The 26,201-nt window shown below is 38.0% G+C and overlaps 2 protein-coding genes across 2 annotated transcripts in view; one reads left to right on the top strand and one right to left on the bottom strand.

Annotated features, from left to right (window-relative positions):
- The window catches only part of LOC144013842 (elongation factor 2b), a 24,449-nt gene extending 12,128 nt beyond the window's left edge, over positions 1-12,321 (top strand). Inside the window, exons 9-15 of the mRNA XM_077513113.1 lie at positions 821-1,016; positions 1,892-2,015; positions 5,618-5,860; positions 7,679-8,032; positions 9,603-9,785; positions 9,971-10,103; positions 11,715-12,321. Of these exons, the coding sequence (XP_077369239.1) occupies positions 821-1,016; positions 1,892-2,015; positions 5,618-5,860; positions 7,679-8,032; positions 9,603-9,785; positions 9,971-10,103; positions 11,715-11,908 (1,427 nt within the window). The 3' untranslated portion in view covers positions 11,909-12,321. The remainder of the gene's footprint in view (positions 1-820; positions 1,017-1,891; positions 2,016-5,617; positions 5,861-7,678; positions 8,033-9,602; positions 9,786-9,970; positions 10,104-11,714) is intronic.
- btbd2b (BTB (POZ) domain containing 2b) lies at positions 12,318-25,363 on the bottom strand. The gene is made up of 9 exons (XM_077513029.1): positions 24,479-25,363; positions 24,280-24,399; positions 21,344-21,500; positions 19,231-19,336; positions 17,324-17,521; positions 17,037-17,229; positions 16,750-16,837; positions 16,528-16,674; positions 12,318-14,831 (listed from the first exon to the last, which is right to left on the bottom strand). Exons 1-9 carry the CDS (start codon positions 25,018-25,020, stop codon positions 14,670-14,672), a joined length of 1,713 nt encoding a protein of 570 aa, XP_077369155.1. The 5' UTR covers positions 25,021-25,363; the 3' UTR covers positions 12,318-14,669.
- Between the last annotated feature and the right edge of the window lie 838 nt (positions 25,364-26,201).

The following is a 26,201-nucleotide window of genomic DNA, read 5'->3' on the forward strand; positions in this document are numbered from 1 at the left end:
GAAAAAGAAATGAAAGGGGACAGAAAGAAGTAAAACACAAAAATCAACACAAAATACATAAACAACAAACAGTCAAGATGCTTTCAAAGTAACAAACAAAATAATTTAACAGCATAACCCTTGTGCTAAATATATTTTTCCAATACATTAAAAAAAATACAATTAGACTGATACGATTTGGATTTATAATCCAGATTGTTCCACAAACTGACACCTTGAGTTGAAATACATCATTATTTTTATGTTCTATATTTAGGTTTGGAAAAAATATCGGTTCATCTTAATTTGTACTCACGTTCCCTTTTTAAAAAAAAATATGATTTGCATGTTAATTAGTAAAATATGCATTATTTGAAGGCGGTTAAACTCCCCTCAATTCATTACATTTGAAAGGTTTTAGTTGTATAAATCTTGGATTAGTGTGGTCTCTGCATCCACATTCGAAAACGACAAATAGCACGTTTCTGTAAAAAAACAAAAAACAAAAAAAAAACGGTTCGGTGTAGGTTTTGCAAGCACACCCCCACACTTCAATGCAATAGGTCAGGTATGGAACAATCAATGAATTATATAACAATAACAAGGAATTCTTGTTTAATGCAGTTTGGGATCCCTTAGATTTGACATATTCTATATGCGCTTCATCACTAATGAAAACTAGAAACTTTTTTTTTTTTCAATACATATGCTTAAAAATGCGTCCTCGACTACTAATAATCGATATCGGCCTAACCCTAACCCAAAAAAAAACCCACATCGGCCTATCACTAACTGAAAAGTATGCGAAGTGTTTCCTGACGGCTTCTTGCGTTGTTTGCAGGTGTGAAGAACTGCGACCCCAAAGGACCCCTGATGATGTACATCTCCAAGATGGTCCCGACCAGCGACAAGGGTCGCTTTTACGCATTCGGACGCGTGTTTTCGGGATGCGTGTCCACCGGCCAGAAGGTGCGCATCATGGGGCCCAACTTCACGCCTGGCAAGAAAGAAGATCTCTATATCAAACCCATACAAAGGTCAGCCATTTATTAACTCATTGACTGCCATTGACGGAAAAAGACGTCAACTAATGCATTTTTGCTGGGCTGGCAGTGAATGTGTTAAACACAATGTGCCAATATATTTTGTGATTATATTGCAGCATCCCTTTCTCCTTTTTTCTTTTTTTAAGGCAAATTTTGCTTAAAAATCCGTCAATTTTGGCTATATCTCATCTTAAAAAAAAATAAATAAATCATGTTGCAAAATTTTCTCAACATGTCCGTAATGTTTTTTTTTTTGTTTTTTTTAAATAGCTATAACATTTCCATAAAGAAAAGAAGAAACCCCCCAAATTACCACAATATGTCCACAAAATATCAGAAAACTGAAAGAAAAAAAAAGGCAGAAAATAATGTAAAAAAAAAAAACAGCCATAAAAAAAAATCAATATGTTGCAAAATTTTCTCAACATGTCCGTAATGTTTTTTTTTTTTTTAAATAGCTATAACATTTCCATAAAGATAAGAAGAAATCCCCCAAATCACCACAATATGTCCACAAAATATCAGAAAACTGATAGCAAAAAAAAAGGCAGAAAATAATGTAAAAAAAAAAAGCCATAAAAAAAAAATCAATATGTTGCAAAATTTTCTCAACATGTCCGTAATGTTTTTTTTTGTTTTTAGTTTTTAAATAGCTATAACATTTCCATAAAGAAAATAAGAAATCCCCCAAATTACCACAATATGTCCACAAAATATCAGAAAACTGATAGCAAAAAAAAGGCAGAAAATAATGTAAAAAAACAAAAAACAAAAAAAAACAGCCATTAAAAAAAAAATCAATTTGTTGCAAGATTTTCTCAACATGTCCGTAATGTTTTTTTTTTGTGTGTTTTTTTTTAATCCAGGACCATCCTAATGATGGGCAGGTATGTGGAGCCGATTGAAGATGTTCCATGTGGCAACATTGTGGGCCTTGTTGGAGTGGACCAGTTCCTGGTGAAGACGGGGACCATCACCACTTTTGAACAAGTAGCGTTTTTGTTTTTTGTTTAGTCCTGTAGACCGTTTCACCACCGGGTCACACGTACTTGCGGGTGACAAAAACCCGATTGCACCACTGGTCAAGAATCCAGTTGGGCTTGTTATAGGTGACTTGAACGAAGGCCAGCGGTCTGCAACCTGCCGCTTTTTTACTGTCACTCTCTTTTGGCTCCCTGTGGATCGCTTTAAAAAAAAAAAAAAAAAAAAAAAAAAAAAAAAAAAAAAATTTACATATTTATTTTATTTATTTAGATTGAATTGAATTGAATGAATTAACGATTTAGATTTTAAAAAAAAATGCTTAATGAAATATTGACAAAAATATCAGTCCAAATTTGTAAGTCAGAAAAAGACAAAAAAGGTAGATGAAAAAGTTTTTTGTTTTTTGTTTTTTAGTTGTTGTTTTTTTAATACCTAAATATGTGACCAAAAGAGTGACCATAAAAATCCACAAAGATCCAAAAGAGCAGAAAATTACCATATAATGTACACAAAATTGCAAAAAAAAAAAAAAAAGGCAGAAAAAAAAATATGAAACATCTAAAAACAAAATAAGAAAGGCAGAAAATTACCATCAAATTTTTTTGGGATTGCCAAAAAATAAGTCAGGAAAGTCATTAAAAAAAAGGCAGAAAAGAAAATGTTTTTTTTTGTTTAAATAGGTATAACATTTCCATAAAGAAGAAAAGAAATCCCCAAAATTACCACACTATGTCCACAAAATTGCCAAAAATATAAAAAAAAATGATAGCAAAAAAAAGGCAGAAAATAATGTAAAAAAAAAAAATATATATAGCCATAAAATGCCCAAAATGAGCAGAAAACTACCATATAATGTATACAAAATTGCCAAAAAAGTCAGAACATTTATTTTTAAAAAGGCAGAAAAAAATATGTTCAAAACCTATAAAATGTCTAAAAACAAAAGAAGAAAGGCAGAAAATGACTATGAAATGTTTTTGGGATTGCAAAAAAAAGTCAGAAAACTCAAATGGCTCTTTTGATAGTAAAGGTTGCTGACCCCTGAACTAGGCCATTGCGTCGCGATGACTTTTGTCCTGGCTCTTCGTCTTGCACCTTATCAAGATAACCGACACATTGTTTCGATTATGCTACACGTGTATGGAGAAGCGGTTAAGGAGTTTAAGAGTCGGGATCATTTTGGAGAGGACAGACCTTCCGCCTCTGGCAGAAAAGAGCTTCACGGCCGTGTCGCCATCTTTTTGCCATTCGTGGCATAGTTAAACTGACATCATATGGTCTTTTGCTAGTTACGATTCGGATTATATAAAGATAAAAAGACTGGTCGAGTTTTTCCAGAGCTTTTCAATTGGTGCAGTGACCCGGATATGATTTGACCAAGGAGGAGTAATTGAAACTGAAATCGCCGGCACGCTCTTAGTCACTCATTTTCTGCTACCTGGAAGTAGCCTGACATAGTCAGATTTACACTTTTATCATTTTTTGCCAAAAAGAAAAAAATGCCATCTTTATATTAGACTATTGAAAGCAGAAAATTAAATTTCGAATGGCTACTGCCACCTGTGGCCGAGAAATGAAACTGCATTTTCCCTTCTTCGCATACACATGACGTCAAATCTGCAGACGGACATTCGAACCCGAGAGCGGCGTTGCCATTGTGAGCAGCTAAGGTGTTAATCTACTCATTCAAAAAATGTTTGAGTCATGCTTAAATAAAAAGGCTGATGTCGAGCTATTTTGGGGCAAATTGTTACAAACTGCGGTTTGAGGCAGATCTTTCCTCTCCAGTTTTCGTTAATTGGCTTTTTTAATTCGACCCCGTTTTAATTGGTTGTCTCGTTTGGAGAAGGCCGCAAAATAAAATCTTCCGTATTTGGCTCGTTTCTTCCATCTGCCTTAATCCAGTCTGCATGTGTGCGGTGAGAAAATGGACGAGTCCGTTGAGAAGGGAGGCGGAGCCAGTTGAAATGACAGATGGCACTTTTTTTTTTTCACATCAAAGCAATATAAAACAAATTTTATTTCATCGTTATGAGCGCATGTCCAAACTTTTTCATTTGAGGGCCACATCCAGAAAATCAGAAGGACGCAAGGGCCACATCATGTTATGAAGAGAAATTGTGTTTAGTCCTAAAAATTGTACAAATAATTTATTTGTATTATGGCAGTAGGGATTTATTATAGTTTTGGAATTTTTCATTTTAGTTTTGATTTCGTTTTGAGTTTTTTTTGGTTTTTATTTAGTTTGTTTTAATTAGTTTTCAGAGTGGTTCTGTTAGTTTTTATTAGTTTTAGTTCTTTGATAAATGTTTAGTTTTAGTATTAGTTTTAGTTAGTTTTTTTTTTTTTTTTAAAGTGTATATTACTTGTGCAGAATATTTAAAAAAACGACGTCATTATTCCGGTTTATATCAAAATAAATCTACAAAAAATCACATTAAAAATAAACTCCAAAGGCTCATGTATTAAAATAATTACCAAAGACTAAAACGAAGGACATTTTTGCTATAATTATAGTTAGTTTTATTTTAGTTAGTTTTGTAAACATCAAACATAGTTTCAGTTAGTTTTCTTTTTTTAAACAGCATCTCTGTTTTTATTTTATTTCATTCACGGAATTGTTTTTTGAATTTTTGTTTTTTTCATTAGTTTTAGTAAACAAAAATAACCTTTAATAGAAATAGTGTTTTTCGACACCCTCCCTTCTTACTTTGACCATCTCCAAACATTTTGTTATTTTTTATTTTATTTGAACTGAGTCAAATGCCATTTTTAGCATATGTCGCGGGCCACTAAAAAATAGACGGCGGGCCGCAAATGGCCCCCAGGCCGTAGTTTGGATAGCACTGGTTGAAAGTGTATCTAAGTTATTATACTTGTATATTTGCTAAAATGCTTCACACTGATATAAACTTTAACTCATTCACTGCCAGTCCAGGACAAAAAAAAAATCTTTGACGTCTAAAACCGTCTATGGCAGTGAATGTGTTAAAGTTGGATGTCCGCATGTTTTGAATATTCTTGGAGACTACACAAATTTTTTTTTTTTATTTTTTTTTTTACTATGTGTAGTAAATGCTGCAATTTACTGTTGCTTTAATACCAAGTTGATGCATAACGAAAAAGCTTTTTTGCACATTGTTTTATTGCGTGTGCAGGAAAAAAATGAATCTTTGACGTCTAAAGCCGTCTATGGCAGTGAATGTGTTAAGTGAACTATTTTGCACCCAATTCTTGAAATGAACTGAACCAGACAGTGTGGCTGTGTTTTAAATGAGTCACACCGTCTGGGGCAGAAGCAAAAACGAGAACTTTCGTTGCAAAGAGATAATCACATGCTTACTTGCAACACACTTGTATCCAAGCGGACAGATATGTTAATCGAAGAAAATGCAGCGTTGAACTATTGCGCTTTCCCCACCCCTTAGTAGCGCAACAGCATTTTTCATAACCGGATAGGGAACAATCCCAAATCAAAAGAGAGGAAGCAAGAGAATAGTCAGAGCATCTTTGCCGGTTTGTAACCGACAACTCCGCTCTCCTCGCTGCCAGTAAAAACCAAAAGTCTTGTCTTCTCATCCTTGTGTAAACCAAACATCCGCCTGCAGGCCCACAACATGAGGGTGATGAAGTTCAGCGTCAGTCCCGTCGTCCGCGTGGCCGTGGAGGCCAAGAACCCGGCCGACCTGCCCAAGCTGGTGGAGGGCCTGAAGCGGCTGGCCAAGTCGGACCCGATGGTGCAGTGCATCATCGAGGAGTCCGGCGAGCACATCATCGCCGGCGCGGGGGAGCTGCACCTGGAGATCTGCCTCAAGGACTTGGAGGAGGACCACGCGTGCATTCCGCTCAAGGTGACAACAGGCATTGGTGAAAAATGGTTTTCCCCGGGGATTGTTTCGGCAGTGGGAACTGGCAACCCTCCTGCGAGCGCCGTGAATGTTTCTGATTGGTCGATCAGAGGAGCGAGAAAACGCCGTGATTGCTTGGAGACATATACTTGCGGGTATGAATAACACAAATGTGCACGTTAGCTTAGCTGCCGGTTAGCATCACAAACTAGTGGCGTGCGATACTGCAAATTTTGGTATCTGGCCGATACCAAGTAAATGCAGGGCCACCAGTGATTCGGACCAATCATAGAGCCACATTGTGTTTGGGGGCGGGATATGCAACTGTGACGAAACCAGGAAGTCAGCACTGATGCCGGGCCTAACAAACAAACCTAACACGGACGAATGGATGCTGCAATTAATTGTGTTCTCGCAGAATGACTCACCGTTTCTTTGTTGAACGTTAGCAAGAGGCGCTTCGTGCATTTGTAGCTGGTAAGATGAATTTTCACCCGTGGCCGTGATTTGTCAAAACAAACGTGTAGAATGACGCATCGTCCAATCAGCTGGAATTATTGTACAGAATGTCCCGCCTTTTCCCGACCAAATTAGGAGAGATACCAGATGGATATTGCGGAGAACTCACTTGAGTGACGCGCAATATCAGTCTGGCTATTGCCAGGTTAAGTATCGCCGATACCGATATTGATATTTTTTGAAAATTCTAATATATATATATTATGGGTGTCAAAATTATCGTGTTATTATCTCGTTAACTAAAAATAACTTAAAACGGCACTAAAAAAATTTTAACGCTCGATTAACGACCGCTTCCTTATTTGGAAAGCCTCTAAGAGAATTCCAGTCGCGAAGCAGCAGAAACGTCCACGTCAAAATGACCCGATAGAAATGCACTGTACAGCACTGGAGCTACAATACACAATGTTTAACAAAATAAAAGCGTCCGACGTCGTGAAAAGGAGTCACTATAACACAATTTAGCAGTAATCAATGAAGTTATACTGCATATATTTGTGGGGACTGGCGTCAAGGTGTATTTTACGATTTTAAAATGTGCAGAAGATCGCAAGTTACTTCCTGTTTAAAATTAGGTGGCTCTTAATATGAAAAGTACACATCGATCGTCTCTGGTTTGCATGCAGTAAAGAAGCATCATTTTACAATGCGCATCCTATTGAACTTAACAAAATAAAAGCATTCAGCGTTCCGCAAAGGAATACACTAACACAATTTCGCAGTAATAAATTCAATAACAATGCATAAAACTCTGGGGACTAGGTTGTATTTTACAGTTTTAGAAATGTGCATAATTTCACAAGTTACTTCATGTTAAAAATTAGTCAGCTCTTAATATGAAAAGAAAAATGCTTTGTCTCACAAATGCAATTATGCCATGTTGTAGTGAAAGAAAAATGATCAAATCACTCACACTTGTTTTTTTTTTTAACCGTACACTACGTATTTTAAATGTTTTTTTTTAAAATTCAGTTATGTATCAATGACTAAAAACTAAACTTTGCTTATTTGAAGTAATTATTTTCATATTTTCCTATATTTTTTGCAGTCCTTTTTGCAGTTTTCCGATAGATCGATATTTTAGTGCCCGTATCGATCCGATATCGATACTATGTATCGATATTATCGACATTTGGATCGATCCGCCCACCTCTATCACAAACTCAAGTCAACTCGGCGGCGAATTACGTCGATCGGTCACAGTAAAATAACCACCGCAGATTGTTTGGCCAAAAAATACGCGACCGTTACAGTATTAATATACATATTAGTATATGATATATATATTTTGTTTAATTCCAGAAATCCGACCCGGTCGTGTCTTACCGGGAGACGGTGACGGAGGAGTCGGACCAGATGTGCCTCTCCAAGTCTCCCAACAAGCACAACCGCCTGTTCATGAAGTCCCGCCCATTCCCCGACGGCCTGGCCGAGGACATCGAGAAGGGCGACGTGACGGCCCGCCAGGAGCTCAAGGCCCGCGCGCGCTACCTGGCCGACAAGTACGAGTGGGAGGTGACGGAAGCCAGGAAGATCTGGTGCTTCGGCCCCGACGGCAGCGGGCCCAACTTGCTCATAGACGTCACCAAGGGCGTCCAGTACCTCAACGAGATTAAGGACAGCGTGGTGGCTGGCTTCCAGTGGGCGACCAAAGAGGTGCATCAAAAAAAAAAAAAAAAAATTGTGGTTCAACCAGTCAAACCCAAAAACGTGTAAATACGTTTTTCAATACTTTGTCTTTCACTCCCAAAAACGGTTTTATCCGGGTTTTTTTTAATTTTTTTTATTTTATGCAAGAGGTCACTTAAAGGAATAGTAGTAATTACAAAAAACGGCCTGCAGGTGACAGCAGAGTATAAGAGATTAGCCAGGGCCATGTTGCGACAAGCTCTTTTTGCCAGTCTTTTAAACAGTTTTGTAATGATGAAACTTGGCTATATTCTAATGCTAATTAGACAGATACAAATATATATATATATATATATATATATATATATATATATATATGCCGGTGAATGAGTTAAAAAGCATTAAAAGCCATTAAATGGATTTTGCTCAAATGAAGGCCTTAAATGGCAAAAAAAAAAAAAACATTAAAGGAGAAGTCAACTTTCAACATTTCTTGACAACAATAAGTTATATGCGACCTCACTAGTCTAAACATGACTTTCTGATTAATATTACATTTGTGGAATATGAGTTATGAAGCAAAATCCAGCCGTTTTTATCCAGCTCAGGGGGCGGCCATTTTGCCACTTGCTGTCGACTAAAGATGACATCACAGGTGCACAGGCAACAACCAATCACAGCTCAGCTGAGCTGTGATTGGTTGTTACCTGAGAGCTGAGCAACCGTGATGTCATTTTAAGGTGACAGCAAGCGGCAAAATGGCCGCCCCCTGAGATGGATAAAAATGGCTGGATTTTGCTTCATAATTCATATTCTACAAATGTAATATTAATTGTAATAATATATTTCAATCGGTGGGGCTGCATTGAACATGTTATTGTCAAGATTTTTTTTGTGTTGACTTCTTTAAATAAGCATTTAAAAAAAACAAAATACAATTTTTATTATGGTTTCATTTACATATGGTGTTATGCAAATGAGTCACTAAAACAATTTATCAATAATAAAATATGACTACTGGTGACTAGTTGTAATTACCAATGAACAAAATGGCCTGGAGTCCCTTCCTGTTCCAAAAAAAAAACAATTGCTCTGAATTTGAAAATAAATATGTACTGTTCCTGTCACCAACGTCCAACATGAAACACTAATGCCACCTAGTGACAGATAATTACTTCACACTCCTTTTAACCGTTTAGTAAATATTTTTTTTTAAATCTCAAATAACTATGAATTACTTACTATATAAAATTACGTGACCAAAGAGATACCATCGCATTTGATAACTATATATGTCCACTTTTATGTTAATTAACAAAGTATGAAAAACAAATGTTTTATTGTATATTTAGAACAGAATAACGTGCGACTAATTTGCGATTAAATTGCTCTGGAAATCATGCGATTAATTCTGAATAAAAAGTGACAGACTACCATTGACGAATGGTACATTTTAAAATGTCAAAACGGTACGATTCCGTTTGGTTCAATCCAAACCGACCTTACCAATTCAAATTCAAGTGTCTGCTTGTATTTATTGATAATAAACTGCGATTTTTTCGACACGCATTTCCGAGCCGCTGGTTTTTTTGCGCAGGGCGCGCTGTGCGAGGAGAACATGCGCGCGGTGCGCTTCGACATCCACGACGTGACGCTGCACGCCGACGCCATCCACCGCGGCGGCGGGCAGATCATCCCCACGGCCCGCCGCGTTCTCTACGCCTGCCAGCTCACCGCGCAGCCTCGCCTCATGGAGCCCGTCTACCTGGTGGAGATTCAGGTGAGGGTAAACAAAGAAACCGACAGGAAGGAGGCCCTGTGCAGATTCGATCGGCTCGGCGACACGGACGCTCAAATCTGATTGGCCAAAACAAAAAAACAAAAATAAATAAAAACCCTCAACATCTACACAACTGGAAGCTGTATGGTGCAATTTCCTAGCAACTGTCATTTGCCCCCTTTCAGTGCCCCGAAGCGGTGGTGGGCGGGATCTACGGTGTTCTGAACAGGAAGCGAGGTCACGTGTTTGAGGAATCGCAAGTGATCGGAACTCCCATGTTTGTGGTGAAAGCCTACCTGCCCGTCAACGAATCCTTCGGTAAGAACTTTAGTCGCGGAACATTAATGCAAGCCATTATACATCATGTTTTGTTTATTTTTTATAAATGCCTACTCCTTTGTGACTTACCGTATTTTCCGCACTATAAGGCGCACCTAAAAGCCTTCAATTTTTTCAAAAGCTGACCATATAATCCAGTGCGCCTTATATATGGATCAATATTGATCCGCAACAGGTCTCGCTGTCAAGACGCTATCGGTGACCCTGCACGATCGGAGATCCCGCCATCTTGGATCGCTAGCTAATACTAATATTTTACCTCAGAGAAAATAATAAAACAGCTGTTTATTCATTTTGGGAGTGAATGGAGTTGTCAGAAAGCTGGTTTGTAATCTATTCATAAAGTTTGACTGACCTATCTGACTGTTTTGTTGACATTCCCTTTAGCGCAGCACCATTTAATGGATGCATAACGTAACCCCAGCCTCTACTGCAGCGCCTTATATATGGAAAAAGTTTCAAAATATGTCATTCAGTGAAGGTTCTCCTTATAGTGCGGAAAATATGGTATCTTACAGAACATTAAATAGTACAAGTTTACAGCCTTCTTATAGTGTTCCCTCGTTTATCACGGGTGTTATGTTCCAAAAACTACCCGTGATGATGGAAATCTGCATTTTTATTTTTTTTAATTTTCCCGTTAATAAATATATTTTTTGGGTTTATTATATGTTTATATATGTTGAACATTTCGGATCTAAAACTATTTCACATCAAATTTTCTCCCATCCTTTTGATGAAAACTGTGACAGATTAGCACAGACACGATCTTACAAAATCATATAATTTCCGTCTCGTTTATGTTCATGAAGTAAAATGTCCATAGATTTTAGTCCAGTTTTTATTACGTGAAATACATTTTTGTCTCGTCTTCATTAGCTGACGAAAATGCAGACTTATTTAGTCCCACTTATTAACTCATTTGCTCCCAATAACGTGTAAATGTTTTTTTTTTAATGTTTTAAGTGTCCCAAAGACGTATTTATACGTTTTTTTTTGTTTTTTTTTACGCTAGAGCATACAGAAGCCTTTGATGCAGCCTCTCAACTGCAAAGAACGGTTGCAAAAATGGTAATTACACAAACGGCCAGCAGGTGGCAGCAGAGCAAAGGAGATCAACCAGGGCCATCTAGAAAAAAAAGCTCAATTACTTACAATTTTAAATAATTTGTGAAAATTGATGCAACTTGGTTCTCTTCTAATGCTAATTGCTGCAAAATGGAAACATCTAGAAACATACTTTTTTTTTCCAGATGAAAGAGGAGACTTTCATCTTTCTTTTGATAGGTTCTATGTTTTTATAGCAATAGAACACAATATTCTGTGGGCCTTGCAAAATCAGTCCAAATCCAGTAAAACAGCCGTGAGCGAACGGGATTGCGAAATGTGAAAATGGCGGCGAGTGAATGAGTTAATGAAGGTTTTAGTCTAGTCTCGTTTTAGTCCGGTGAAAAATGTGTTGATTAAATTATTTTGTTTAATTGAAATGGCCTTAACCAATTTATTTATTTTTTTTAATGCAACTGAAATGCACGATTTCAGTTACGTATGGGCACTTTCCTAAAATGCGACTCGTGCTTTTCCTTCAAGGCTTCACCGCTGACCTGCGCAGCAACACGGGCGGCCAAGCCTTCCCCCAGTGCGTGTTTGACCACTGGCAAATTCTCCAAGGTGACCCCAAAGACCCCGCCAGCAAACCCTTCCAGGTTGTTGCCGAAATCAGGAAGCGCAAAGGTCTCAAGGAGGGCATCCCCGCTCTGGACAACTACCTGGACAAATTGTAGGACTTGCCGACAGTATATATGCTCAACTCTTTATCACTAAATCGCAACCGTGTGGGCACTTTACAAATCGTTGCACCCGCTTACAAAATGTGCACAGTTGAGTCCGACTCGAAGTCTCCACTTCAAAAAAACAAACAAACAAACCAAGCTTAGGCGTATGGGGGCAACCTGTTCATTTCACAGCGACAGTTACACCAAGTGCCTGGGCCAAAGGTTCTGGGGAGAATTGCAGTCAAACTGCTTTTAAGATGATCAATTCCTTGAAATGAGTTTTTTTGCCATCACTGCACTGTGACACTGCTGCAATCATGTCATAAATAAATAAATAAGTGACTGCAAGCAAGAATGTTTCCCAATCGGTCAAGCTCACCATTCAACTACGCTGATCTTAATGAATAAAACATTTAACTGCAGATCAAGTGGCTTTTATTTTGAAAGTTAAAAATAAGAATAATAATCATCCAGGAAAGCACCAACATCATTTATGACTTTTTTTTTTTATCCTCACTCTTTATTCAACTTTTCTCAATTTACATATGATGCTCATAAATGCCTGATTAAAAAAAAAAAAAAAAAAAAAAAAAAAATCATTTGCAAATACCATATTACAGTATGCTATATTCAATGTTGATATACAGAAAAAGTGAAATGCCTTCTGGAAGTCGTCAATCATTCTGAATGTGGCCAATAATTGTTTCTGAGCTGATTTGTTTGAATGACAAAACTGTCACGTCAAGTACAGGACTGTCTCAGAAAATTAGAATATTGTGATAAAGTCCATTATTTTCTGTAATGCAATTAAATAAGCAATAATGTCATACATTCAACAAATCAACTGAAATATTGCAAGCCTTTTATCATTTTAATACTGCTGATTATGGTTTACAGCTTAAGAAAACTCAAATATCCCATCTCAAAATATTGGAATTAGGGATGCAACGATATTGGCAATATCGTGATATCGCGATATTAAAACTGTCACAATATATCGTCGTCGTCATGTCACGATATTAAAAGCAGCACATCTGTTAAAATGGTCAGGCTGGATTTCCATTTTTTGCAGTTCTAGCACCCTCTGGTGGATAGTTCTTTACTGCAGTTTAATTTTCACAAGGCATGTTTTGGCCCTCCTATGTTTAAACAATATACTTGTGAACAGAGTCAATATGTGGAGGAACTCAATGTGTGCTTGTAGGAGTGCCTCAATATATATATGTTATATTTACATTTAATATTTCTAATATTTTTCGTAGCTGTAATGTAAGAAAATACAATAGTGTTTTTTTAGTATAACTTTTTATTTTTTTTATTTTTTACAATATTGTGACCTTTTGTATTGCCAACCTCCCCACGATATCGTGATAATTATTGTATTGTGACCTTCATATCGTGATAATATTGTATCGTGATATTTGGATATTACATCCCTAATTAGAATATTTCCTCAGACAAAGTATTTATAAAAAAATCAGTTGATTTGTAATGAATCCAGAATGTATGGCATTTTTGCTTATTTAATTGCATTACAGAAAATAATGGACTTTATCACATTATTCAAATTTTCTCAGACAGTCCTGTATATCGCTTCTTAATGCGTTTCCTGAATCCGTCACAAATCATTTGCGTGTTAATTTGAAGCTTCTTATTCTGACCTATTAATTGATTTGCCTTCATTTGAAGTTCAACGTCAGTCGACTGTAGATTTTTTGTTTTCATTTTATGTGACGCAGGCATCAAAGTAGTTGTAACAACCTTAAAAACGTTTTTTTTTCCTCCACTTGTCACCAAAACTGAGCCATGATTGGTCGTTACCTGCTTCCTCAGCACACGTGATGTCATCTCCAGTCGACAGCAAGTGGAAAAATTAGTCTTTAAAAAGGTATTCATTGTACATGAAAAATAACGAAGTTGTCAAATTCATTTTTGGACAAAATATTAACTTTTTAACTGCTGAAAAACGTCTCAATGAGCCAAGTATCCCTTTCAATATTTCATCTTAGCACGACTGAATATGGGATGGGAACAAATAGTTGACATCACGAGCAACTTTGTGGGAGTCGAGGTTTGTACAACATTTAAATGTCAACACTGACTGACTCGGGCCCACATATTTACATCGTTTAAAAAAAAAAAAGAAGAAAAAAAAGAGTTAATAAATGTGCATCCGTCAAACCACCAACTATGCAAAAGGCCAAGAAAGTGCACGGTCGTTTTGGATATAGGCGACTACCAAGCAAAGATACATGATCAAACCATTTTTATTTTTTTATTTTTAAATCGGCACAAGTTGCTTCTCGAACGGGACTGTCAAGGTGAAGAAAATTTGGTTTGAATAAAGCCTTTGAAATCCGCAGATCGATGGAAGTGACTGGCTAGGCTACCTGCTAGCATGGGTGGTCGTGAAATGCTAGCGCTGGCTAGCGTGGCTAACGTTCCGCGTCACGCTCGTTTGCTAGCAAACCCCGCAGCGCCGATATCAATGCCGCCCATCATTTCGGTTACGTGGGGGTCTCCGACAGTCGCATCGTTTTCGCACAGATGGAAAGAGAGTCGCGCACCTCAAAGGACATACTACACATGATAATATCGTGACCTACCGCCTCATGGCGACTTGTGGCCCAATGTTGGTGGTGCGCCATATGGAGGGGGGGGGGGCGGGCAGTATGATGACGGATGAGCCCCGCCCCCGTCCCCGCCCACCGCTTCCAGGCTGTCACATTTTTGATGGAGCGTCACGTGGTCACAAAGGGTCAGAGGTGAACTATGTGTAGAAGATGACCTCGGGGATCTGCCCGTCCTCCACGGAGGTGCCGTTGTTGTTGCCCGCCGCGTAGCAGAAGGTGAAGCAGGTCTTGGTGCCCGTCGTGGACGACTCGTGCGTTATCTTTCGCATTCCCTTCGTCCCGTAATGAGAGTCCGGGCCCTGGAGGAGGAGGAGCCACAACATATTGAGGTCATTTCACGTTCTGTTCATCTATTTTAGGACTTGATTGAACACAAACTGAGGTTACAACACTTTTCTTTTTTTTTTTAACCCTCCTGTTCGGTTGATTTTTTCAGGAACGACACTAATTGCCGGGTCAATTTGACCCAAGCTTTCTGTCATGATGAAAACACAACCCGAGAAACATTAGCTGTTTAATAATTTAAATTAACATTTCATCATGAAATACTATCAGCAGTAGTTATTTAACATTGAAATGGGTCGATTTGACCTGGCTATATTTTATGTCCCAAAAGCATTCCGGTAAATATTAGTAACCATTTTAGCTGAAAATCTTCAAGCATTTTAATTGATGACAATTTTCATAGCAAAAATAAATAAAATAAAAATTGTACTTTAACTTAAAAATGGGTCAATTTGACCGGCCATATTTTATGTCCCAAAAGCATTCCGGTAAATATTAGTAACTATTTTAATTGAAAATGTACAAGCATTTTAATTGATGACAATTTTCGTAGCAAATAATAATAATAATAATAATAATAATTTGAAGTTCTTCAACTTAAAAATGGGTCAGTTTGACCCAGCTATGTTTAATGTCCCAAAAGCATTCAACTTCCAGTAAATATTAGTAACCATTTTAGTTGAAAATGTTAAAGCATTTTAATTGATGAGGATTTTCATAGCAAAAAAAATAACAAAAATAAAAGATAAAAAAATTGCACTTTAACTTAAAAATGGGTCATTTGACAGGCCATATTTAATGTCCCAAAAGCATTCCGATAAATATTAGTAACCATTTTAATGAAAATGTACAAGCATTTTAATTGATGAGAATTTTCATAGCAAAAATAAATAAAATAAAACCATTTTAATTGAACATATGTCCAACAAGCATTTTAATTGATGACAATTTTCATTAAAAAAAAAAAACAAAAAAAAAAAAAAACTATTTTGTACTTGAACTTGGCTACATTTAATGTCCCAAAAGCATTCTGGTAAATTAGTAACCATTTTAATTGAAAATATGTCCAACAAGCATTTTAATTGATGAGAATTTTCAAGAATTTTCCCCCCTGTTTTTTCGGAGTAATTTTTTTTTCTGTTTTTCGGAATATTTTTTTTTTATGACAGAAAAAATATTCAGTAAAACAGGAAAAAAATATTCAGAAAAACAGAAAAAAAATACTAAAAAAAAAAAACCCCAAAATAAACAAAGCTCCGAAATTTTTTTTGTCAGAAAAACAGATTTTTCTTTTGTCAAGTGAATGAACGCAATACGCTTCCATATAACATGTTTATATATGTGTTTATATAATATTTATATTATTTTTTTTTATTGTTATTATTTATTTATGTATTTACATACATTTTGCATTTTTATTATTATTTATTTAGCGATTATTTATTTTATTATTTTATTTCTATTTATCTATATTATTATTCTATGATTAGTTTTAACGTAGATTATCGTAGATTTATTACCTGAGCAATATATTGATCATTGTGGTATCGTCATACCGAGAGATAATCGTTATTGTGAGCCTTGTATCGCACATTGCACTGTATCGTGAGGTAGCCAGAGGTTCCCACAACCTACCAACCACTAGGTGCAGCCTTGGAGGGGAAAATAAATAAATAAAATAAAATAAAATTTAAAAATAAATAAAAAGACCTTGAGCGTAGCGCAGGCCGTGTAGTTGACGTTGGGCAGAATCTCCACCGGTTCCTTGAACATGACTCGGAAGGTGTTGGCTGAGCCGTCGCAGCTGAAGCCCGTTTCATTCTGGCCCAGCACCGTGTTGCTGTCCGTGTGAATTATCTGCACGGGGGCAGACATGACGGAATTCATCGATGAAGCGGCTCATAAAGGGACAAAGCCACTGGCTTGTCGTACCTGAATGTTGACTTGGTAGTCGGTCGGTCCGTGTATGGAGCCGTACAGGCCGAAGCCCACCACAAATATCCTTCGGTTTACTGAGAACCTGCAACAGGGCAACGAGCCGTTTATTTGACAGGCCTGGTGGGAGTGCAAAACGTTTCAGGAAAAACAGTGACAGTTTGGGCCTTTTATAGAGGTCTTATTTGAAAGTAAATTGAAAAACTAACTTCCTGTTAGCTTTAGCGTACGTCTCCAAAAGAGTTTCAGCGTTGCTGTTTTTTTCAGCATCTGGCGCCGTTTACCGTATGCGGTCGCTGGTCCCGCTGTAGCCCCAGCGACTCTCCACCTGTCCGAAGCGCGTGATGCTGCACTCCTTCCCGCGGAGGCAGCAGCGAGGCCGGTCGATGAAGTCGACGCGCGGCTTGGGGTTGACGGTGAAGTGGAGGAAGAGACTCACCACCTCCCTGTCCGTCAGGATGCTGGACTGCGCCGGGCCTGACGGCGCAAAAAACGCACGCGGTCAACGACGTCCCGTCTGCGCGCTTTGAAGAAAAACTAACTTTTTTTTTTTCGCTCCGTTTCCGCTCACCTGCGGCAAACTCCTCGATGGTCATGAGCGGGAAGCGGATGAGCGTGAGGGCCTTGCCCAGCACTTTGCGCTTGTTCTCCGGGGTGGGCTGCAGCTGCTGCCTGTGGGCCTCCGCCTCCGCCCAGCGCACGGCGGCGCCGAACAAACGCACCTCCCGCACGCCCAGCGTGTCCCTCTCCAACACGGCGACCAGCGTATCTGCAAGCCAGGTCAAATAATTAACACTTTCACTTACAGCCATTTTGACTTGATTTAGCAAGGCCAACAGAGTATTGTGTTCTATTGCTATTAAAACATGAAACCTACCAAAATAAAGATTAGAGTCTCTTCTTTCATCAGGGAAAAATTGTATATTTGTATCTGTTTCCATTTTGCAGCAACTAGCATTAGAATTAGGGGTGTGAATTGCCTAGTACCTGACGATTCGATTGGTATCACGATTCACAGGTCACGATTCGATTCGATACCGATTAATCCCGATACGAATTTATAAGTCGATTGTTGCGATTTTTTTTCATTCAAATTTAGAAAATACTAATCAGTAAGCTTGTAGAGTGTAAGATTTATATGAAAATGTATGATTTATTTATCTGAAATTTCAGTCTTATAGAGGTTGTAATCTGTTTCATGTTTGAACAGCATTAAAATAAAATATTAAGGCTTAATGTTCCGTTCATATAACATTCTTCCATGCTCAAGGTGTGAATCCTAACCCGAAGTCAGACGTTTTGTTGAATATTTTTCCATTAAAAATGGAAGTTGAAAAATTGATTCACACAAAAAAAAACCAAAAAAAAAAAAAATCTATTTTTTTTTTTTAATCGATTCGAGAGTCGCGCGATGTAGTATCGCGATATATCGCCAAATCGATTTTTTTTTTTTTTTAACACCCCTAATTAGAATATAGCTAAGTTTCATTATTCACATTCCTGGTAAAAAAAAACTGTCAAAAAGAGCTTGTCGCAACATGGCCCTGGCTGATCTCTTATACTCTGCAGCCACCTGCTGGCCGTTTTTTGTAATAACTACCATCGCTTTAAGTAGAGGTGCACCGATCACAATTTTCCGTCCGATAGCTGATCCCCGATTTTTTAAAAAGTCTGATCTGCCGATCTCGATTTTTGCCGATCCAGATTTTTTTTCCCCATAATAAGCAGCCACCTTCAGTGGAACAATTGGAATTGTTTGCATCAAAGTTGAACTCGGCAGAATTTTTGCTCCAAATTCCCCCACGGTGATTATTAATTAGGGGTACACCGATCATAATTTTCCAGCCGATCACCGATTCTTAAAAAAAAAAAAAAGGTCTGACCTGCCGATCCCGATTTTGGCCGATCCCGATTTTTCTCATGACAAGCAGATTATACCTTCAGCGTTCCTATCTTGTTTTATTGAAAAACATTCAACAATATCTGTGAAATCATGCAAACAGTTTGTTTTAACTGCACAGTAAGTCCATCCATCCATTTTCTTGGCCGCTTATTCCTCACAAGGGTCGCGGGGGTGCTGGCGCCTATCCCAGCTGGCTTCGGGCAGTAGGCGGGGTACACCCTTAACTGGTTGCCAGCCAATCGCAGGGCACACAGAGCACTCACACTCACAAGCACACCTAAGGACAATTCAGAGCACCCAATTAACCTGCCATGCATGTCTTTGGAATGTGGGAGGAGACCGGAGTACTACAAGAAGGAAATCTGGGCCGATAAATCTCGATCGATCGGTGCACCACTAGCTTTAAGCCACCTCTTCATGTCAGAAGCTGCAACTAACCCTTCTGTATGCTCATGTATCAAAACAAAGCAAAAAAATGTATAAATACGTTTTTAGGATTGAAGGACAAAGCATTAAAAAAACATAGTTACACGTTTTTGGTTTTGAATGAGTTATAAGAGCGAGCAGAAAAATACCGAGGTCAATGTCTGTGAAGCCTTCGGCGGCGAGAGCGTCTCCTGTGTTCTTGTCAATGTTTTCCAGGCAGAGGCTGGCAAGCTGAGGCTCATCGAACAAACGGGCCTGAAACAAGAAAACAAGAACGGAGACGCGCAGGCCCGAACTTAAAAGTTAGACCGAAACAATCGAAAGGCGTCTGTGATAAATGACAGCAATCTGACTTTTACTTTGGAGTCAGCCAGTCCTCCCTCAAAGGTCCAAAACACATTGCGTCTTAGGCTTTACGCAATCACGATTTTTGGGGCTGATTAGCGAGTATTAAAAATGATTACCAATCCGTTCACGAGCTGGAGCAATATTTCTATTTAAATAACTTATTTGGCTTATATGGCTGGTTTTAAAAAACGGTATAATTGATATTGAATCGACTTTCCTTTTCAAGCCCGATATTGACTCACAAAACCATGAACCGATTATTTTTAAAGGGATACTTCACTTATTTAGCCCATTATAGCAATAAAAAATTAATATTTTGTCGATAATTAAATACTAATTTTCCCACGTACAAGTAATACTTTTAGAAAACAATTTTGACACTGGTTGTCGACTGAAAATGACATCACGTGCTCAGTGCTCAACGACCAATCACAGCTCACCTGTTTTCTCGGGTTGGTCATGTGACATTGACAAGCTGAGCTGTGATTGGTTACCTGAGCCCTGAGGCACAACATTGTGATGTCATTTTCAGTTGACTGCAAGTTGCAAAATGTGTTGTTTTTTTTTAAAAAGGTACTAAATGCACATGAAAAATAATGAAAATCTCATTTATTATAGACAAAATATTAACGTTTAACTGCTAAAAATGCCTAAATAAGTAAAGTATCTCTTTAATCTCTTTTCCCATAGAATTTTAAAAGCCATTTTTTTATCTTACTGTTTTGTGGAAATTTAGTACTGTTCACATGAAATTAAAAGTATTTTTGTACGTTTCTGAAAGAACTGACTTACTGCACTTGAAGACAATTCAGAATATTTTTTTAATTTATATTTACAATTGAATTAGACTAAGGGAATTATTTTCATCGCATCCTTGCTGATGTCAATATTTGTGTTACTTTCATGAATAAACAAAATAATTTTAACCGGTTATTGCCTCCGCAAAATTTTATTTGTAATTTAATGTGTGTGGCTTTTTTATCATATCCTCGATCTTTAAAGGGATACTTGACTCATTGAATAATTTTCCGCAGTGAATAAGTTCATATTTTGTCCGGAATGAATTTGATAACTTCATTATTTCTCATGTCCAATTAATACCTTTACAAAGTAATTTTTCTACTTGCTGTCGACTGATGATGACATCACATGTTCTGAGGAAGTAGGCAACATCCAATCTGGCTCACCTGTTTTCTGGGTTTGGTCAGTAAACTGAGCCATGATTGGTCGTTATCTACTTCCTCAGCACTGGTGATGTCATCATCAGTCGACAGCAAGTAGAAAAATTACTTTTTAAAAGTGTTAATTGTACATGAAAAATAATGAAGTTTCCACATTAATTATAGACAAAATAAGTAACTTTTTGCTGCTGAAAATGGCCCAATGAGTCAAGTATCCCTTTAAGAAGAATTAACGTCACATAATTAATTAATATCGGATGAAGTAAACCGAATCGAACTGAACTCTTTTGAATCAAAAGTGAACCAATTAAGGCATTTAGATACCCAGTCCTATTGTTTACTATATATTTGATGTATTTATTGATTTAAATGGGGAAAGTGTATGATTGAACGTTACACGTGCATATGCCAGATTATAGCCCTTGACTTGTTTCTATTTATAGCCCCACGGCAGGTTATACAATTTTATGTAAAACGTGTAAACTGTCAACAGAAGCATTCTCAAACTTTTTTGCCAATGTTTGGAAGGAAATTGATGAGAAAAAAAAATTGATTTGAATATGAAACATTTATTCCTTAACAAACGAGCAGAACTTGATTTTTACGAAACAATGTAGCTGCTTTCAAAACGCACAATAGAAAAATATTAAAATACTTTAGTTGGAACGGTTTCAATTGATTTGGATGACCTCATCAATGCTAATAGCTAATATTATTGCTAATATTGTCTGACCTGCGTGAGCAGCATGAAGGCGTTGTCGGCTCTCAGGTTCTTCTTGAGGAACTCCACGCAGTGCGCCTCCAGGGCTGGGACGGCGTACTTTTTGGCGGTATAAAGTGTGGTCATCACCGTCTCGGGCCCGATCTGAACCTCATCCGAGTACAGAAACCTGCACAGTGGATCCATTTTAAGTACCATCACCGGATTTCAGTCAGGCTAAACTTTTCACTCGCACATCTCTCACTTGGAAAGCCTCATTACTAGGGATGGGCGAGTACCGATACCAGGTATCGGTATCGGGCCGATACCAGCCTTTTTTCAAGTACTCGAGTACTCGTGACGCAGACGAGTACAAGCGACCGAAGACGTTAAGTGAGTCCTCCTTGCCTGTAAGTGGCGCTAGCTTGCAGCAGTTTTTCACCAAAACTTCACCGGTTTGGAAATACTTCAAAATTGTAAATCTTAAACTAAAAGAGCATTTTTGTGTTTTATTTTGAGCATTAAGACTATTGAAGAGTGACTGTGCCCGTTTTTTTTTGGGTCCAAATTAAAGGAAATATATTTGTTTAGAAATATATTTTAGTGATTTTTTTTTTATTTGTCAAAATGTACTACTGGTATCGGCAGTTGGTATCGGTATCGGTGAGTACTGAGGGTCTGAGTATCGGTATCGGTCTGAAAAAAGTGGTATCGAACATCCCGACTCATTGCCTTCAAATGTGGATTTTTTTCTCTATAACATATTTTTGATTGAACAAGGTTTTCCGACGCCACAAGCATTTCCAGTAGTGTTCATTTTATCCGCCATTTTTAAATTTAGTCTCATGTTCAATCATGTTCAATCATGCTTGTTAGTGTTTTTTTGTTGTTTTTTAATCATAGTTAGTCAACCTCATCCCGTTTTTATTTAGTCCATTTTTAGTCGACTATAAAGCTAGCATTTTAGTCTTTATTTTAGTCCAAGAAAACAAATTTATTTGTCTAGTTTTAAACAACAAAATACGACGGCGTATTAGGGCCACGTACAAATATATATATATATATATATTTTTTTTTTAGAGGGCGGGGGGCAATATGATGAGAACAAAAGTGGCAAATTTGCCACTTTATAAATTAGCAAATTTGCCACTTTTTTTCTCGTCGCGCGGCTGTTTGTGTCAAGTGTGGTGCCGGCCGGCAGAAATTAAACGCATGTGTCACGCTACACAAGTCACAGTTTGCAAAAGAAGAACTCATTAAAATGTACTTTTCGGTCGGGTCTTCAAACAAGGAAATACTAATTGCTTTAGCAGAGATTAACAATATCATAGTTGCCAGTTTATTGATTGGCAAATTTGCCACTTTTTTTCTAGTCATATTAATTCATTTGCTCCCAATAACGTGTAAATACGTTTTTTTAATTTGTTTTAAGTGTCCCAAAGACGTATTTATACGTTTTATTATTTTTGTTTTTTTTATGCTAGAGCATGCAGAAGGCTTTGATGCAGCCTCTCAACTGCAAAGAACGTTTGCAGAAATGGTAGTTATTACACAAACGGCCAGCAGGTGGCAGCAGAGCAAAGGAGATCAACCAGAGCCATGTAGAAAAAAAAAAAAAAAGCAAAATTACTTACAATTTTGAATAGATTTGTGAAAACTGATGAAACTTAGCTCTCTTCTAATGATAATTGCTGCAAAACGGAAACAGATAGAAACATACTTTTTTTTCCTGATGAAAGAAGAGACTTTAATCTTTCTTTTGATAGGTTCCATGCTTTTATAGCAATAGAACACAATATTCTTTGGGACTTGCAAAATCAGTCAAAATCCAGTAAAACAGCCGGGAGCGAACGGGATTGCGAAATGTGAAAATGGCGGCGAGTGAATGAGTTAAATATTGGCAAATTTGCCACTCTTTTTCTCGTCTTATTAAAAAGTGGCAAATTTGCCACTTTTTTCCTCATCATATTAACTCATTCACTGCCATTGACGGAAAAAGACGTCAAATGATGCATTTTTTTTTCTGGTCTGGCAATGAATGTGTTAATAAATAACTTAAAAAAAAATATCAAAGTGGCCCTTGCAGCTTTCTATTTTTCTGTATGTGGCCCTCAGAGGAAAAATTTTGGACACCCCTGCTGTACATTATATCAACAATTTATAATTGCTTTATTGATTTTTACCATGTTTAACTCATTCACTGCCATTGACGGGAAAAGACGTCAAATGATGCATTTTTTTTCTGGTCTGGCAATGAATGTGTTAAAAGTTGCCACTTTTAAAAACTTTTTTTTTTTTTCATCATATTGCCCCCGCTCTCTAAAAAAATATATAGATTTCTACGTGGCACTAATATGCCATCGGAACAAAAACTGTCAACATTTTAGTCTACTTTTTGCCAGGACAATCACTTAACTCTTGTATTTTTTTTGTCAGCAGATTATGTTGAACATTTCAGATCTAAAACTATTTCACATCAAATTTTCTCTCATCTTTTTGATGATAATAGTGACAGATTAGCACAGGCAAGATTTTACAAAATCATGTAATTTCCGTCTCGTCTTTGTTCATGAACTAAAATGTCCATAGATTTTAGTCCAGTTTTTATTAAGTGAAGGACATTTTCGTCTCGTCTTCATTAGTCGACGAAAACGCACACTGATTTAGTCCCACTTATTGTTTATTAATGAGGGTTTTAGTCTACTTTTAGTGAGTTGAAAAATGTGTTGACGAAATTATTTTTGTGTAGTTTCCGTTGACGAAATGAACACTAATTTCCAGCATCCTATAACCCAATTGTTTTACTGAATCACATTTTCATCAGCACAGGGCCAACAAGGATTTGTTTACATGTCAATTTAATCAGTCCTGCTGCTCCGTGTTACTTAAACTATAATAGCAATGGAACTATTTCAACAAATCAGATTTTATTTTGCGACCCTTGTGGCACACGCACACGTCCTTCTTACTTTAACAGCGCCAGAAAGGCGGCTGGCTCCACGTCGGGAAGCTCGATTTCCGTCGACGTCGTCGCCATTCCGCCGTTGAACATCGCGTCAAACACGGCGCTTCCGACTGCCAGAACAAACCTAAACGGTGCGAAGTGAGAACCGGCCGATCAGACGAAAAGTGTCATCGTGAAAGCTTTGCGGTCAACTTCCAGCTTACCTGTGTGCAGGTATCCTCTGAACGCCCATCCCTTTGCCCACCAAGAAGTGAACGTCACTGAGCACTTCGTTGTTGAACAGAAACGCAAACCTCTCCTTCACGGTGCTCTTTGTCGCCTGCCAGTTGTACACCGGCTCACGGTACACCAGCACGGACGCGGCGGCCGGAGCGGCGGCGGCGGCGGCGGGTGCTGCCGCCGCCGCCGCCGCCGGGGTCGCGTTCGACGCCGCGATAGCTGCCATGTTGGACGCCGGGGTGGCCATGCCCCCGGTGGCCGCCGCACTCGCGGTCGGCGCCTGAAGGGAGCCCTGGGCGCTCGGTGGAGCTCCGGAGGTCAGGACGCCGTTGCCGTCGAGGCCGCCAGGCCCCAGCTGCGGGTTGGAGCGCCGAGTAGCTCCCTGCGCACCGCCAGCCGAACCCATCGCTCCTCCGTTGGACGCCGGCATCGAGAAAACGCTGTTGCTGGGTTGGCTGTTGCCCAGTGGACCCGGGCCGGCGAAGTTGAGGCACGGAGGCCTGCCACTGTTCTCACCAGCAGCCATCTTACATGTAGCATAGGCGTAAACAACGCGCTTCTTCTTGTTGATATCGACGTCAACACGTTATTGCAGCGCCCCCTACAGCCGAGCTCTAACTTTGACGATGCAATAATTTCAAAAAAATAAATACATTTTAAGATCACCGTGCATGGTTAAAAGTCAAATGTCAAATGTAAACTTCTGCTGGCTATTTTTTGTCCTTTTCTTCATTTTATATTTTGTAATTTTGTCTGATTTGTAGACACTCATCCATTGTACACTGTATAATGAAATACAGTGTTCCCTCGTTTTCCGCTGGGGTGAGGTTCCAAAAAATACCCGCAATAAATGAAATCCGCGAAGTAGTTAGCTTTATGTTTTACAACTCTTATAAATGTTTTAAGGCTCTAAAATCCCCGACCGCACAATTTATACACTTTTCTCATTGAGGCATTTACATGTTCTCACATTTCTCTCTTGTTCAAACATTGACAATGTTCAAACCTTCAGAAATTTTATAAAATGGGTATATTACTGCAAAAAAAAAAAAATGCAAAATTGCACTTAAAAAAAAAATCTGCGATACAACGAGACCGCGAAAAGTGAACCGCGTTGTAGCGAGGGAAGACTGTAATCCATCCGTTATATGAACCGAGAGTCGCTGGCGTTTTCGGACAGTAGGCGTACACCTTGAACTGGTTGCCAGCCAATTGCAGGGGAAAAAAAATAATCTCAAAATAATTTTTAAATCGGGGTGTGTATCTTTCAATGAAAAGAAAGACAATTTGATACATATCCATCTTGATATACTGGCGTATGATACAATTTGATTTGATAGGGTACTGTAGCTTTTGTCATGACATGTAATAACATCGCCCCCCAAAAAATATTTATTCACCATTATTATGAAGAGAAATTGTGTTTCTTTAGTTGTAAAGCGTTTATTTATATCTTTGCATATCTAGAAAAAGCTCTACAGTACATAAACTAATTTATTATTCGTAGTGGAAACTATTTTTTCAACATGTTTTTTTTTTGTTTGTTTTTTTAACTACGTGAGCCACACCAAATGTTATTTTTATACAGTTTTTCACTAAATGACGCCAGTCTGGCTGCATTCTTGGTATTAATAAGTAACAGCAAATTATTATAAGATTTCAATTCCTTTTTCCAATGAGCAATATTTAGTTTTGTTCTAAAGAAAT

The sequence above is a fragment of the Festucalex cinctus genome, chromosome 1 (genome assembly GCF_051991245.1).
Source record: "Festucalex cinctus isolate MCC-2025b chromosome 1, RoL_Fcin_1.0, whole genome shotgun sequence".
NCBI classification, from domain to species: Eukaryota; Metazoa; Chordata; class Actinopteri; order Syngnathiformes; family Syngnathidae; genus Festucalex; species Festucalex cinctus.

Bases quoted from the DNA above. Each gene is read 5' to 3' on its own strand.
- btbd2b (XM_077513029.1), bottom strand. From the start codon at position 25,020: ATGGCTGCTGGTGAGAACAGTGGCAGGCCTCCGTGCCTCAACTTCGCC. The intron at 21,501-24,279 runs GTAAGAAGGACG...TCCACTGTGCAG, and splicing joins GCCTTTCTGGCGCTGTTAAA to GTTTCTGTACTCGGATGAGG. The intron at 14,832-16,527 runs GTCTTTTTATTT...CTCCTCCTCCAG, and splicing joins CGGCCTGCGCTACGCTCAAG to GGCCCGGACTCTCATTACGG.